Source organism: Cololabis saira, chromosome 16, assembly GCF_033807715.1.
Source record: "Cololabis saira isolate AMF1-May2022 chromosome 16, fColSai1.1, whole genome shotgun sequence".
Taxonomy (NCBI): Eukaryota; Metazoa; Chordata; class Actinopteri; order Beloniformes; family Belonidae; genus Cololabis; species Cololabis saira.
Window position 1 is genome coordinate 23,309,541 of NC_084602.1, and position 15,053 is coordinate 23,324,593.

Consider the following 15,053-nt stretch of genomic DNA (forward strand, 5'->3'; position numbering starts at 1 on the left):
GAAAGAAGGAAGGAAGGGGAAAAAAGAAGGAAGGAAGGAAGGAAGGAAGGAAGGAAGGAAGGAAGGAAGGAAGGAAGGAAGGAAGGAAGGAAGGAAGGAAGGAAGGAAGGAAGGAAGGAAGGAAGGGAGAAAAGAGGAAGGGAAGAAGGAAGGAAGGGGAAAAAAAGAAGGAAGGAAGAAAACAAGGAAAGAAGGAAGGAAGGGAGAAAAGAGGAAGGGGAGAAGGAAGGAGAGAGCAGGAGGAAAGAAGGAAGGAAGGGGAAAAAAGAAGGAAGAAAGGAAGGAAGGAAGGAAGGAAGGAAGGAAGGAAGGAAGGAAGGAAGGAAGGAAGGAAGGAAGGAAGGAAGGAAGGAAGGAAGGAAGGAAGGAAGGAAGGAAGGAAGGAAGGAAGGAAGGAAGGAAGGAAGGAAGGAAGGAAGGAAGGAAGGAAGAGGAAGAAGAAGGAAGGAAGGGAAGAAGGAAGGAAGGGGAAAAAAGAAGGAAGGAAGAAAACAAGGAAAGAAGGAAGGAAGGGAGAAAAGAGGAAGGGGAGAAGGAAGGAGAGAGCAGGAGGAAAGAAGGAAGGAAGGGGAAAAAAGAAGGAAGAAAGGAAGGAAGGAAGGAAGGAAGGAAGGAAGGAAGGAAGGAAGGAAGAAAACAAGGAAAGAAGGAAGGAAGGGAGAAAAGAGGAAGGGAAGAAGAAACGAAGGGGAAAAAAGAAGGAAGGAAGGAAGGAAGGAAGGAAGGAAGGAAGGAAGGAAGGAAGGAAGGAAGGAAGGAAGGAAGGAAGGAAGGAAGGAAGGAAGGAAGGAAGGAAGGAAGGAAGGAAGGAAGGAAGGAAGGAAGGAAGGGGGAGAAGGAAGGGAGAAAACAAGGAAAGGAGGAAGGAAGGGAAAAAAGAAGGAAAGAAAGAAAGAAAGAAAGAAAGAAAGAAAGAGAGAGAGAGAGAGAGAGAGAGAGAGAGAGAGAGAGAGAGAGAGAGAGAGAGAGAGAGAGAGAGAAAGATAAATTCCCATTGATGACAAACATGGCGGATCTGAGAGCGAGATAGATTCATAGTTAAAAAGATGGAGTTGAATTGGTATTTTTTTTATCGTCATTTTTATCGTTATCGGGATAAATGCCAGAAATAATCGTGATACATTTTTTAGTCCATACCGCCCATCCCTAGCAACGGGCACAAAAAGAAAACCTGGAGGGTCCGGTATGTACAAACACAGCGTCTCAATCAGCAGGTGTTAATGGAAGAGAAAGATGGGTGGAAGGATCTGCGGGGCAGCAGTCGGCCACGCCGCCGAGCCCCTGCTGCGTGCCCCAACTGCTTTCATTACACAGCTTTGTGTCAATACACTAATCATATGCCCTGTCACAAGGCAATCAGGGCTTAACGTGCAAGTCAGATGAGCACATGGTTCTAAATTCACTACCCCCCACGACCAGTAACACACTGATGTAGTCCTGCACACATAATGATATGCAGACACACATTCCATCCAGTAAGAGCTTGACCCCTGACTCGTCCCATCTCCCAGCGACTGTATAGTCAGTCTAATTGCCAACTGGTCATAAGTGACCCCCGAGGTCGCTTTGTTTCAGGCTATACTTCCTACAATTACCAGAAACAGGAAATGGGACAGAAGGGTTATTTAGGAGCAGCATTTTCCCAAAAGATGCACTCACAATCAAAGACATTTTCCATTTTCAACAAACAGTAGGATCATAACACAAGCTTTCCTTGTGCTGGAGTTTACAGTAAAATTAAATAAATGTGCTTTGAATTTCACATTTTTCAGCTGAGCCTGGAGAGTATTTGCTGTATTCGTATCAAAGAAACTCATGTTTAGTTTGATTTCTCTGGAAATAAATGCATGATTATAGTTTAGGAATCTGTAGTTCAGTTATTTTTCTCCCTCAGAGTAAATTAGTCAAATCCAATCTTTTTTTATTGTTTTAAATAATTTAAATAATCAAAATCTAGTTTTAAAAGGATTTAGTTATTTCAAGGTACAATTAAGTAATTCAGAGGCAAAAACAATTTATCTGAGGTAACAACTCAGTGATTTGTTCACAGCAGTTGTCAAAGCTGCAGCTTTTGGATCCTTCCTTATCAAGCTGACATTTTAACTGAGATAACGTTTTAACTCAGTAGGCGTCTAAAATGAAACAAATAAAATTGTGTTTTCAACAAGTTGTATGGTTGACTTGCTTTTCAAATGGAAACCTATTTTTTCTTCATCAGCACTCTTCTTTCCTCTCCGCAGCAGACCAGTTAAGGCAGCGATACTCGGGCTAATTGAGTTCTAATTAAAATTACATTTCTGAGTGGAGCGGTGTTAGTGAATGTCAGACAAGTATCTGAGGAGCCTTCGCCACTCCACTGGGGTAAAAAAAAAACAAAAAAAAAACCAACTCCTGTTTGGTTATTCTGCTCCCACATCCTAGACAATCAAGATTTACACATGCAGCCCACTAATTGAATCTTTGGAGGGGGAAAAAAGAACACTAATTAGATATGGGTTTTCAATGGCTTCAAAGATGCGATGAACTTTAAGTTAATACTATTCTCCTTTTCACAATTATGTGCAAGCATAGCAAAAAAAAAAAAAGATTGGATCGTTCAGCTAATTTTGACTGTTTCGGCTTCATATTTCCATCAACAATGACATGGACGACGTGAAAAACAACAATATAGTGATGTCCAAAGAACAGCTGCAAAAGGTCAGGAAGAGGTTGTGTGGTAAATCAAGTGCAATGCAAATCTCCACCCCCCTTAGTTGTAATTGTAGATTGCAATGCAGTTTCAGGCTGACCCATCGTAACTGTATTTATGAGGGCCAAGTCAAACAGCACACTTGGCAGACTCGGTGCCAATTCAACGATGAAACCATTTCTACATCCCATCTGCACTGCAACGACCTGCTACAAGGGAAGAAAAATAACCCTACTCTTTTTTTCCTGGGTCTTGGCCCCATTGGGATGGTTTGCTACTAGTGCTTCTCTTTTTGAACTGACGTCCAAAGAAAACATGTAAAATGGTGAATAAGTGCCAAAAATGAAACCTGTTCAAGAGGAGGCTGCACCTAACTGCTGTTCTTGTGACAGGAAATGAAAAGGAAGTTGTATATTTAGTGGAGGATCTGAATCGCAGCCTTTATCAACATAAGGCCTTCACAGTTATGCACTCCGACTTCATAAAAACTGGTGAAACAATGTCGATTCATGATACTTGAAGGAAAGCTAAACTCAGCATTCACCCCCCTTTGGGCTGTCTGTCACACTCCACAAGTCTACTTGCTGCTTTCTTCTACCTCCTGTGGTGCAGAGCTTCAGCAGCCCTTCACATCGTTCAGAACAAGCTTGGCTTTTACCAACATTTGTGACAACATATAGCATTTTTTGGAAAAAAAAGAATCATGCCATGAAGAAACAGCACAATTCACCTGCTTAGAGTTGCTGAACTATACTCCAGGGCAATAACAGTGTGCAAAAACATCAAATTGTAAAATAAAAATTCCTGACTTACAGCTGCAGGAGGATCTGGTTTGTAGGTGAAGCTTTGAATGGTTGTCTTAGGTCAAACAGTGAAAAAAAACTATGAAAACATACCTAAACATGAAATACTTCAGTACAATACTGAGCTTTAACCTAAGCCCCCTTCGTGTGAGACGCTCCCTCTTCTTATCAAATTATGTAATTCCATTATCTATTCAAGGGCATTGGTGCCTGTAACGAATGGTTCATTTAGCTCCGTGATGTGTATCCCAAGGCATGCTATAATTCAAGCATAGCAAGAACAACATCTCCTCTGAATAGGCACCCCACATGGAGGTCAGCACCATGAACCATAACCTTCAGCAGGCACCTGAAGGCGAGTCTGTGCAGCTCTCCAGCTCTCCACGGGCAAACCAACACATACTTAAGACTGAGCGTGTGCAGATGCAAAAACATTTTTCACACCGCAAAAGCTCCGTCTAATCTCTCGGCATTTTGACAGACTCAGCCATCCTGGGATTAAACGTCACAGAAACTGTGCTTACCTAATGAAGAAGGAGGGCACTGCCGAAGAGGAAGGAGAGGAGGAGGGGGATGCGCCGGTGACGGGCGCTGGGAGTCCCGTTTGACTGGAGGCCCTCGGCCGGCAGGGCGACAGGGAGCTGCTGCTGCACGTAGCTGTGCTGGTCATGGTGGCGACAGGGGCCTCCAAGGTTGCGACATCCCTGTCTGCATCCTCCATCACGCCATGGGCCTGTGGACACATGGATACACAGATAAGACCACAACCACTGCTTTTACATTTCCCGCTCACCTACTTTCCACTTCATTTGCTACACGCTCTGCGTTCCTCCACCACAGATGGACGGGGCAGCTGCTGCAGCCAGGACCGGTTAGTGGCAGTCAGCAGCATCCACATCAGAGAGCTCCCCGCAGATCAGCAAGGATGCTACACCATTCACTAATTCTGGCAACTCTCATCAGGTTGCTCTGGTTGTAGCAAACTGTAATTAAGTGATAACCCACATTTAATTAGTGATTAAATCACAAGCGATTTACCTCACACCGGCCCTTATTACATCTATACCTCCATGGGTAATTTGGCACTCATGCGGGTTGAGTCAGACACTCTGAGAATGACTTCCAAATGGAATAAAAAACAGCCACACTGACCTGTGGGATTTTTTGCAGAGTTTAAATGTTAGGGAGGGATCTGAATAGTGCTTACTGTACATGCATGGGCACACCCTCCTGTGGAAGCTTGGTTACTGACAAGGAATAAACTGCGGAGCTGCATCTGTTAAAGCCCCTGGGCTCTGGTAACTCATGCCAACGCTCTAAAGATACACGGCTATACTTGGTATAGCACCTGAATATCTACATATTTCTTTTATATTCCCTGAAGCAAGGCATCTATAAGCATTTACACCACCCACACAGTTATGTTTGAGGAGTCAAACAATTTATACCAAGACTTTTGAAAGGTTCCTGATGTTTCTCTCACTTCTGCTCCAGTTGACACTAAATCTTTTACCATTTTTATAGTGGTTGTCTCAATATTCTAACTTTTTTTTGTTTATCATGATCATTTATCACACATTTAATCTTCACCAGCCTTCATGTAACAGCTTTGAGACTGCGACGGTAGCCTGAGATGTCATGACAGGACTGACTGCAAACTTCTTGTTTGGCCAAAAAGCATTATTTGTTGTGCAGGCCACGATGCGGGCTGAAAAACTCATGTTACACAAGGAGCTCTCTCCACAATAGGCGGGAAACCGCATCATTATTCAGGCTTTTTCTTAGTGCCAAGTGTTGAAAAACATTAACAGGTTTATGACTTTGTGTTCAAATTGGTATGTCATGATCTTGTAATTGCCTCATGGTTCTTGAAGTTATATTTTTTTGAACATCACATTTTTATAAGACTTTGTTGTTTTTTTATTTCTTGAGAAAAACTTTCATGCAATAGAGCCTTTTTATAATGATTCATATTTTATTGCTGAAAACTGTGAAGTTATTAGATTATTAAAGTGAGTTTTACATTATTGTATTTTGTCTGCAGAACTAATTAAAATTAATTATATTGTTTTATTATTTAACTATATACTTTATATAACTATGTTAGAGCTCCTATTTTCTCTGTCTGACACATCCTCATATCTGACACTATAAAAACCTCATGTTGTACATTTTCTCTCTGTTCATTATATATTTGCTCTTGTATTGTTTTGCACCAATCACCACAACAAATTCCTTGTGTTTAACAAACTTGGCAATAAACCTTTTTCTGATTCAGGAGGAGGTTCATGTATCGATACAGATCATTCCTCTAGGTATTGTTTCTATGTGGGATTAAAGCAAATAACAACATCTTAAAGAAGAACAGAGGGTTCAGCTAAAGCAGCGACGTCGTTGGTGGTCGACTGGTCCCACAAACAAGAACAAAATAACAACGCACGAAGTGTTGAGGGCTAATTATGCCAGTCAAGAGCCTAATCTGGGACTGCGACCTCAGCTGGAGTCACCATCCACACAAAAGGTTAATCCCCACTGGAGCCGTTCTTCCTGCAGGACAATTATCAATCAGGGACTGGATTTTCAGTTTCAGAAATGAAATAAGTAAAGGGAATCGTTGTCCTGAGTACGCTCATCTCACTGAAGCATGAACATTATGTAAGGGGCAACAGCCTTGCCATTTGGCAGGTTAGGTCTTATAAACATAGATCAGGCCTTCTGCATATTTACCACCTCTCTGTTTGCACTAGATTCATGTTTGGCAACTAAAATAACACCCTCTATAAGTTTTTTTTATAAAGCATGTGGCCTTCCACTACCTGCCATTTGTCAGCACAGACTGACAGCTGCACTATTTATATGCCAACCCCTGACAAGTGAATGCTATACATCAGATTGTCAGGATAAACTTACATTCTCACATTCACATGAACAGTCTGGCTCTTGCTCTGTGTTACCACTGTTAGCTTCATGTGAAGTACAATGTGTTACTATATTGAAGCGGCAATATCTTTTCCAGGAAGAGCTTCACTGAGCAGTTGCCTTGTGCTGCGTAGCCTGCATGAATCCCTTTTTCCCCATTTCCTCCTTTTGAGCTGATTAGAGCTACGAATCACAGGCTTGTTTCAAATGGTTTGGTTTTGCTCTCTTGAGACATTATGAAGGAGGCTAAGTCAGATATCAAGACACTGCGTGCAATGTTATGGCTTCAGAAGTATGCAATGGGAAAAAATGGCTGCAAACTGAAATGAGCCAAATACAGATCGTCACGCAGCTGCCGGGGCAGAAAGCCTCACACCATGCTGGTGTTGGTGACAGGTTAGGAACTCAGCGTATGCCCGGGTAGTAGGCTCATTACATACTGGCATGAAAGATTAGAGCACTTCACACACAGCCGTACAGGAAGCTGGTGTGTGTAGCTCTCCGCATCTGCTGCTGATTAAGTCAATGGAGTGGCTGTTTTAAAATCAAGCGGCAGTGAGTTTAAGGAGCAAAGGCGGACAGCTGGTCACAGGTGGAGCTGAGTTGTGGGCTCCAAATGGATAAAGTGTAGACTCAACACGCACGTAGGTGTATACACTCACACACACACATTGAAGCTAATCAGAGTGCCAATCAAAGTATAATCCCCTTGGTATAAAATCTGGGGACTTAAGCTCCACAGCCAAGCTGCTCTCTGCAGCCTTGGACCTGGACTGGCCCCGACTCTGGCTGAAAAGCACAATCTATCCCCCGGTCACGTAATTAGGCGGTGTCAGTGGAGCCATGTGTGCTCGGCCGTTTGCACAAAAAGTCAGTAATGAGCTGGCCTTCCACTCTCTGACCCCCAGCCGCCCCTGATCTATTTGCCCCCGGATTTCCACTGGAGAGAAAAGGCAGAAAAGGAGGAGAGAATGAGACGGACTGGGAAACGTTTGAATGAAATGGAAAAAAGTGAAGAAATAAAAGAGTGAACAGGATTGGTAGAGTGCTTCCTTTGAAGTCTGAAGTGAGCAGAGCAGGGCAGCATTCGATGAGCAGACCGTCTTCCCTCCGCTCTGCCAGGAATCCCCCCGTGACCTTTGATCCCAACAGTCAGCAGACGATTACTGCTGAGGTGAAATAGGTCTTGTGTTAATCTGGCTGTCGTGCTGGGTTGGTCTCTGTAACCAACTAAAATCACATGAGGCGAGAATTGATCGCTAACAATCCTGGACTTCTAGAATCAGTATCAGAATGTTTTATTGAAAAGTCACCCACATGCAGTGGAATAGCCTAATCTGAAATAAAAGTACAAAAACAAAACTCCATCGTGTTTAGTTCTTTGGACAGAGAATGTTCGTATTTTTCACTAAATACCGAAAATTATTAAATTGCTTCCTAAATTGACAAAAGTAGGAATTTCCCTTTCCTTCCTGTATTGTTGTTTTCTCTTGTTTGTGGCACTTTGCCACGTAGCCCAGCTGCACCAAGGCAATGGCAGCCAAAACTCATCTGCCGAGCTTCGAATCAGTCATAGTGGAGCAGGCCGTGGATGCAGGAAACAGGGAGGCCACTAACGGAAACCCTCATAAGTCAAGTACACTTGGTATTTGTAGATTAGTGAGCATACGCTTGTGGATGTAATCGAGGCAAAGGAGGAATTGCAGATTTGGCCCAATCATTTTCTGGTTTTGAATAGGGGTGTAGTGTTGCTTGTAAAGTGGTTTCCTAAATTACTTTAACTGCTCAAAGCCCTTGCTTGAAACAGCCAGGCATTTTTGGGCAATTGTGAAGTTGCAGCATGTCAACTTTGCTTCTGCATCATGTTCTAAATCTGTACTGTCTGGCATGAACATATGTCATGTTTAATCAGAGGACAAGTAGACAGCTCTTCATATGACAGTTCACATCTGGCATTAAAACGTCTCTTTATTGTTTCCATTTGGAAAGAACGAATGCCAAAATCCTACACAGGATGCTCGATTATCTCAAAGTAAAATCTGATCCTGCAATTACAATTAACGAAGGGGCTGACAATAGCTGCAGAAACGCAAACTGGTGCATGGCAGCCAAATGCATTCTCGCTTTTCTCTGGTGGGAGACACATCAGATGAGCACAGTCCTTCATTGTGGCTCTGGACATGTGTGTTCACAGCGCATAAAGAATGTGGCCATATATGGCTGAGACCAATGCCTGCAAGGGAGCTCAGCAATCCCTTCCTCGACATTTACAAGGTGCTCTCACATCTTTATTTAGAGCTGTCACCAAAAGATTTCTCTTTAGACTGAGGTCCCATAATACCTCTGTTCCATTAAGTCACCAATATGACGCCCTTATGCTTTCATAAGACACATTTTCATTACCACTCGAACTGTGCAGAAGCTAAATATCACAAAGAAAAATCTCTAATGGAAATAGCTAGTATTTGAAAAAAACTGTGAAATGTCAGAAAAACGTTTTTACACTTTCATGGGTTGGTTTTTCAGACGTGTTGATAGTCCAGTCCAGCGCAAAAGTGTGGAAATGGAAACACTTTTTTTAACATTTGCACATCTCTGGAGTCACTGGATGAGACGTAATCAGTCATTCGACCAGGTCATATGACCAGAAAGAAAGCAAGATGGTGCGCTAAGTGAGGAGGAGGACAGAGGAGCATACAGAGAATGATCATCCACTGCCTTCGTCTGCTGTTGACTATTTTCCCAGCAGCTGTAATAATTTGCCCAAAACTAAAGATGTTTCCATCCGTCCTCTTGAAAGTCAAGATCTGAGGGTGAAATTCTAGGAAAGTTACGCTCATAAAAACAAGTCTCCCAGGACAACATTTTATTAGAAAAATGCTCATTAGCAAAACACAGGCCACCCACAGTGGGACCTTGTCACAATTTTAGAATTGTTACTTTTATTTTGTGAAAAAGTGTAATGGAAATCCACCTAAAGATCCAACTAAATGATCCATAATCGTGAGCCCGCCTGTGAATTCAGACAGCAAGCTAGAATTCCATGCTAGATTTGCAACGCAATGTCATTCTCAGCACTTGGTTACTGAGTGCTTGCTGGCTCACCTTAGTTTGTTTCTGTAACTACCTCTCAAGGCAGAACAGGAGCACAATGAAAGTTCCCCAGAATTCCTCCACAGGGAAAACAACACAAGCTGATTTTCAGGGAACAGTCCTTTCCTGAACACCGTGCATGTATGGAGCGATTGTGATTGGAGAACCCATGTAAGACATTTATGGCAGGTCTAAAAAAAGCCACATGGAAAGGCACTTGTACTCCCAATTCAAAGTGACCATCTTTGAAAATATCTGAAAATCTGAAAATATGCATGTTACCAGTTTAAAAGGTAAATATAAAAGTGCAATGTTTTCAGATGCCCAGTAATTTTGCGATTTTTGAACCTTATTATTGGGAATTTTCTCAGTTTAATGCTGTGAACCAGCATAGCAAAAACATACTCTGGAGTGTGACTAAGCTTATCTCAAATATAATCATGCCAGTGTACACCCTGGGCAGGTGGCTGTACATCACTCCCTGCACAATTACAAGGAATAACACCTTTCAACTGCGGTATGGTTTGGAACAGTAAGTCTAGACCTGGTTCAGAAAAACTGCCGGATGTGCAGGTCAGACGGCTTTAGTTATGTCAGTTAGTCATACCAGCTCAACATGTTTCCCATCTATATAATAATTACATCACTCAGAACTACACGATGTGAACGCAAAGATAACCGCACCACAGTGAACCACCAGCTAACCACCAACACCTAATAAAATCATCTATAAATTCATCATCGTCTCCAAGAAATTATACATGCATTACATTATTATACATTATGCTTGTTTCTTGCTGCATCTTGCCTTTTTCACCATGTTACATGTAAATTATGATCCTTTGTCAACCAATCAATGGACAAAAATGCAGAGTAGGCCTGTTTAATACATCATTCAAAAAATCCCACGCATCTCATTTCCAACTGACAACGATTCTTCTGCATTGTATTTCATTTGCTGCATCACAAAGAAATGCTCTTAGTTTCCTCTAGGTTTCCTCAGACTTTCTCAAATGCTTGTCAACGTACCTAGGAGCTACATTGTTTCCTTCTTCCTCAACCTTTGACAAGATGCCTTTACCTCATGTGATTCACTGGTGGCGGAAGTCTGCTTGCACTGCGGCAGTGTTGCCAACTTTGTGACTTCGATGCGATATTTAGTGAGTTTTAGAACTCTCTAGTGACAAATTTAGCTGCTTTATTCAGGTGTAATTGGAGACGCTAATGTGAAAGCATGTTTTGTGTTCCACTCATTTCTCAGCGAGCAGCCGGTGCTGCCACGGGCCACTCCTCTGCACCAAAATGGTCTCACTGCAGCCTTTTGCCTACGCAACAGCCGCTCCCAGTCCAAGTCATCTTGATGACACGTACTGGCCTGTTTCTGTGTGGTTCAGGGACCGCGCTATTGAATAATTATGAATCTATATATATATATATATATATATATATATATATATATATATATATATATATATATATATATATATATATATATATATATATATATATATATATATATATACAATAAAAACATTATATATATATAAATAATAAGAAATAGTAAAGAATGCAATTAAGGTCCGTCATATAAAGAGTTAAATAGACATCCCTGTGATAATTATTCAATGGTACTGCTCGGCCTGTAGTCAGGATAAAGGGTTATATCTGGAATTGTGACATAATTCGTATGTATGTATTGTTGTATTGTTTTTATGCTGCCATTTTGGCCAGGTCACTCTTGAAAAAGAGGTTTTAATCTCAATGAGTTTTTTCACCTGGTTAAATAAAGGATACATATATATAATGATATTTTACATTACAATAAATGTTTCAATTTGTAAAAAGAAACCATGGCAAAGAATCGGGATCTCAGTTCTAAGCACAAAAATCATGATTCTCAATTTTTCCAGCATCGTGCAGACCTAAAGCATGGCGTACCAATCTGAACGATTCGATAACCCTTAATTGAAATGTGGCTTAAAAATCATTAATTAAGCTAACTCTGGATTGTAGGATCAAATTGTCAAAGAAAAACTCACGCATGCACAGAAAAAAAAGAACAGAAGAGCACAAAAGAGCTGCAAAGGAATGTTCTTGCTATTTGGCAACAGTTCAAACCAGTGAGGCGCTCTTCTTTACCCAGTATGCACCAGTGTCAACTAGTCACTTAAGCTTGAACAAGATTGTTACAATTGTACAGGAACAGTGAACATATTCCACATGTTCAGAAGATCTTGTCTTGAATTGGCAAGTCATGGTGCGCTATAATTGGGTATGTGTAGGCGGGCCTGGGGTACTACCATGCAGAATTTCTTTTTAAGATGTAAACAAACAGCCTATCTTCGCATCTCTGTCTGAGCAACAGTGCATACTCTCACCAGACAAAAATCAAAGAATAAAAAATAAATGATTGTGCCTTCCGGCATCCTGTGACTTCTCGAGAGCGTGGGTTTTTGTCATTCTGAGGGACGGTCTAGTTTTAATGAAAGAAACTGGCTTGAGAAAATAACACTGCTTCTACTCTGTTTGTGACTTGATGTCCTGAAGGCACATTTCTTTCTATGCGAGGATGGCCCCAGTCTCAGCAGCTCGCTTTGAACAACTCATCCCAGCTCCAAGAGCCACTAATTGCTTTTAGACACATAGCTGGAGAACACGAGTCAGCCTCTCCCTTTCGTGTCAGGCTGTTTGATTTGAACTAGATTGCGCACATACAGTTAAAAGCTTTTGATGGGTTCCCATAAACCATCTCTACAGGCACTTGTTGACGTTAGAGGGGAGTGAAAAATCTGTCTACAATTCTCCAAGCTGAAAGGGGAAATAACTTTTCAAAGACGTATAGCAGACAGCAGTAAAGCTAAAACAGAAATGCAATTTACAGCTTTCAAATCTGACAAAAAAAAAAGTTAAATGCAAAGACATTGGTAGTTATTAAGACATGTTGTTTCGTCTGTACGCTTTTCTGGCAGCTGTAAAATGTCACAGAGGTTTGCTAGTCAGATGTCCTCATCATTGCAGGAAGAGACTCATCAGTAAAATCAGATACTTCCTTAAAAGTACCCAGACACTCTGAAATGATCAAAATGCAGTTCTTTTAACGTAAAAATTATGATCACACAAAGAAAGTCATGCATGACAGCAAGGAAAATACATTTTCACATCACATCAAATACAGACTAATGAATGAGCCAGCATGACGGAGGAGTTACCGCGAGACGATGAGGTGGTCATTTGAAAATCCCTTGAAGAGGAGGTCAGCAGATTAGTGCTGAGGTGACATCTGACCTTAGATCAGTTGGGCTCCTTGACTACTGAAGAATGAGAGGTCAGCAATGCTGCGAACTCTGACTCACACACTCTCTTTAGGGCCTAATCTCCCCTACAGGAAGTCGAACTCTTGTATTAACTTGATGTGATGGTTGCTAAGATATCATGTTGATAAGCCAATGAAAAAGTTGTTTTTGATGATAGAGAAAAGGAAACAATGAAGACTGAAGAGTGGATTTGTGAGCTCACCTTTAAAGTATAAGCTTTAACAATTTAAAGTGCTTTGGGGGCACAGGTCAACTTTAAGAGCTCTAAAGTAAGATATACAGGACTGTCTCAGAAAATTTAAATATTGTGATTTTCTGTAATGCAATTACAAAAACAAAAATGTCATACATTCTGGATTCATTACAAATCAACTGAAATATTGCAAGCCTTTTATTATTTTAATATTGCTGATCATGGCTTACAGCTTAAGAAAACTCAAATATCCTATCTCAAAATATTAGAATATTCTGGGAATCTTAATCTTAAACTGTAAGCCATAATCAGCTATATCAAAATAATAAAAGGCTTGCAATATTTCAGTTGATTTGTAATGAATCCAGAATGTATGACATTTTTGTTTTTTTTTTAATTGCATTACAGAAAATAAAGGACTTTATCACAATATTCTAATTTTCTGAGACAGTCCTGTATAATCTCAGATAGATATGTAGTTCAAGGCTGTCATTTAAGCATTTTCTCTTAGACAATGTAAACATCTGCAGACTTGCTTCCTAGATTTCATTTATCTGCTTTATGTACAAAATAAAAATGAAAATGGGCACGTACAGGCTTGGGCTGAGGGAGAAAGTTGTTGACTCTGGAGGTGCTCCACACGCCCTCCAGGTACTGCTGTGCTTGTATGGTGACGGTGTTCAGTGATCCAGTGAGCTGTCCTCCCGCTACGGTCACCTGGACACGGGTCTTGGGCCCTGAAGAAGCAGAGGGGGTCTGGGACCATCCCGGTACCTTGTGTCGCTCCCCCAAAGGCAGGAGAGAGCCGGTGTGAGGCTGGCTTTTTGTCAACGGTTTGGTGGCGGTAGCAGTGGAGGACGACAGGGTGATCCTGGAAGGCTGCGGCAAAAACGATCTGGGCACGGCCGCCGTGTCTGAGCTGAAGGTGAGGGGGGGAGCGCTGAGCGTCTGCAAGGCCTCCTGTCTCAGTCGGTGGTAAGGCGTGGAACACACCTGGCAACAGCTGGGTTCATGGTCTTCAGGTTTCTGAAGCTGCTTGAACAGGAAGTTTGCATATCCAGGATCCTAGAGGCGAAAAAACACAAAAAAAAAAACAATAATTCAACATGTTTATGGGAAACTCAATTCAAATCTGCCCTTTTCCAGGATTTCCTGTGTCAGCGGTCTGCGATCAGTGTGGTCTTTCAGTGCCCTCTGGGACCATCACTCTCTGCTTTAACCACTTCCTCTTTTTCAGGAGGGTTGTTTGTTAAGTCTAATATGGTGCTTGCAACTTAAGACTGCTAATAAGTTTCACAAGGCATGCGCTCATTTCATGTCTGCTGGCAGTACTCGAGTTGAGGGGGGATGAGGGGGGATGGCATCCCCCCTGAAATAAAAACAGTAAAAATCATCCCCCCCTGTAAAACTGCCATCCCCCCTTTCCATCCCTTATGTCATTTCATCAATGAATGTGGTTTTACTGCTATTTCAACATTTAGAGTCATCACCCGAAAAATAACACTATAAAAATAACTTATTTGACAACTTTCACCTGTTTTAAGTAAATTTTCACTTGAAATAAGTAGAAAAATCTGCCAGTGGGACAAGATTTATCTTCTCATTACAAGCAAAAAAAATATTGTTCCCCTGGCAGATTTTTCTACTTATTTCAAGTGAAAATCTTGAAACTGGTGAAAATTGTTATTTTTTTCCAGTGATTGAGTCTTGTTTTAAGTGTAATAAGATTTTTTACTAAAATTAGACATTTTAACTAGAAATAGGACAAATATTCTTATTTTGAGTTTTTGCAGTGATCCATTTTACTTATCCTGTGAAGGACAGAATCATATTGATAAGTTCAGAAAACTGTTTTTTATTGTTGTGTTTTGATGTATTTGATGTAAGCCCAGTGGATATTTAAAGCTTACAGAATGCTGCAATTAACTGCTGCTATGTCATTCCTGCAGGTGTTTTGGTCAGTGCTATTATTTGTAATATATTATATTATTTGTAATCAGCACAAATTATCTGTCCCCATATGATAAAATCCACCATCCCCC

At 41.2% G+C, this 15,053-nt stretch overlaps 1 protein-coding gene across 2 annotated transcripts in view; it reads right to left on the reverse strand.

Annotated features, from left to right (window-relative positions):
* The window catches only part of kif26ab (kinesin family member 26Ab), a 72,184-nt gene that overhangs the window by 33,343 nt on the left and 23,788 nt on the right, over positions 1–15,053 (reverse strand). For both annotated transcript variants that reach the window (XM_061742820.1, XM_061742819.1), the window contains exons 3-4: positions 13,606–14,076; positions 4,017–4,225 (exon numbers count right to left, since the gene is read on the reverse strand). In XM_061742820.1, the coding sequence (XP_061598804.1) occupies positions 4,017–4,225; positions 13,606–14,076 (680 nt within the window). The remainder of the gene's footprint in view (positions 1–4,016; positions 4,226–13,605; positions 14,077–15,053) is intronic.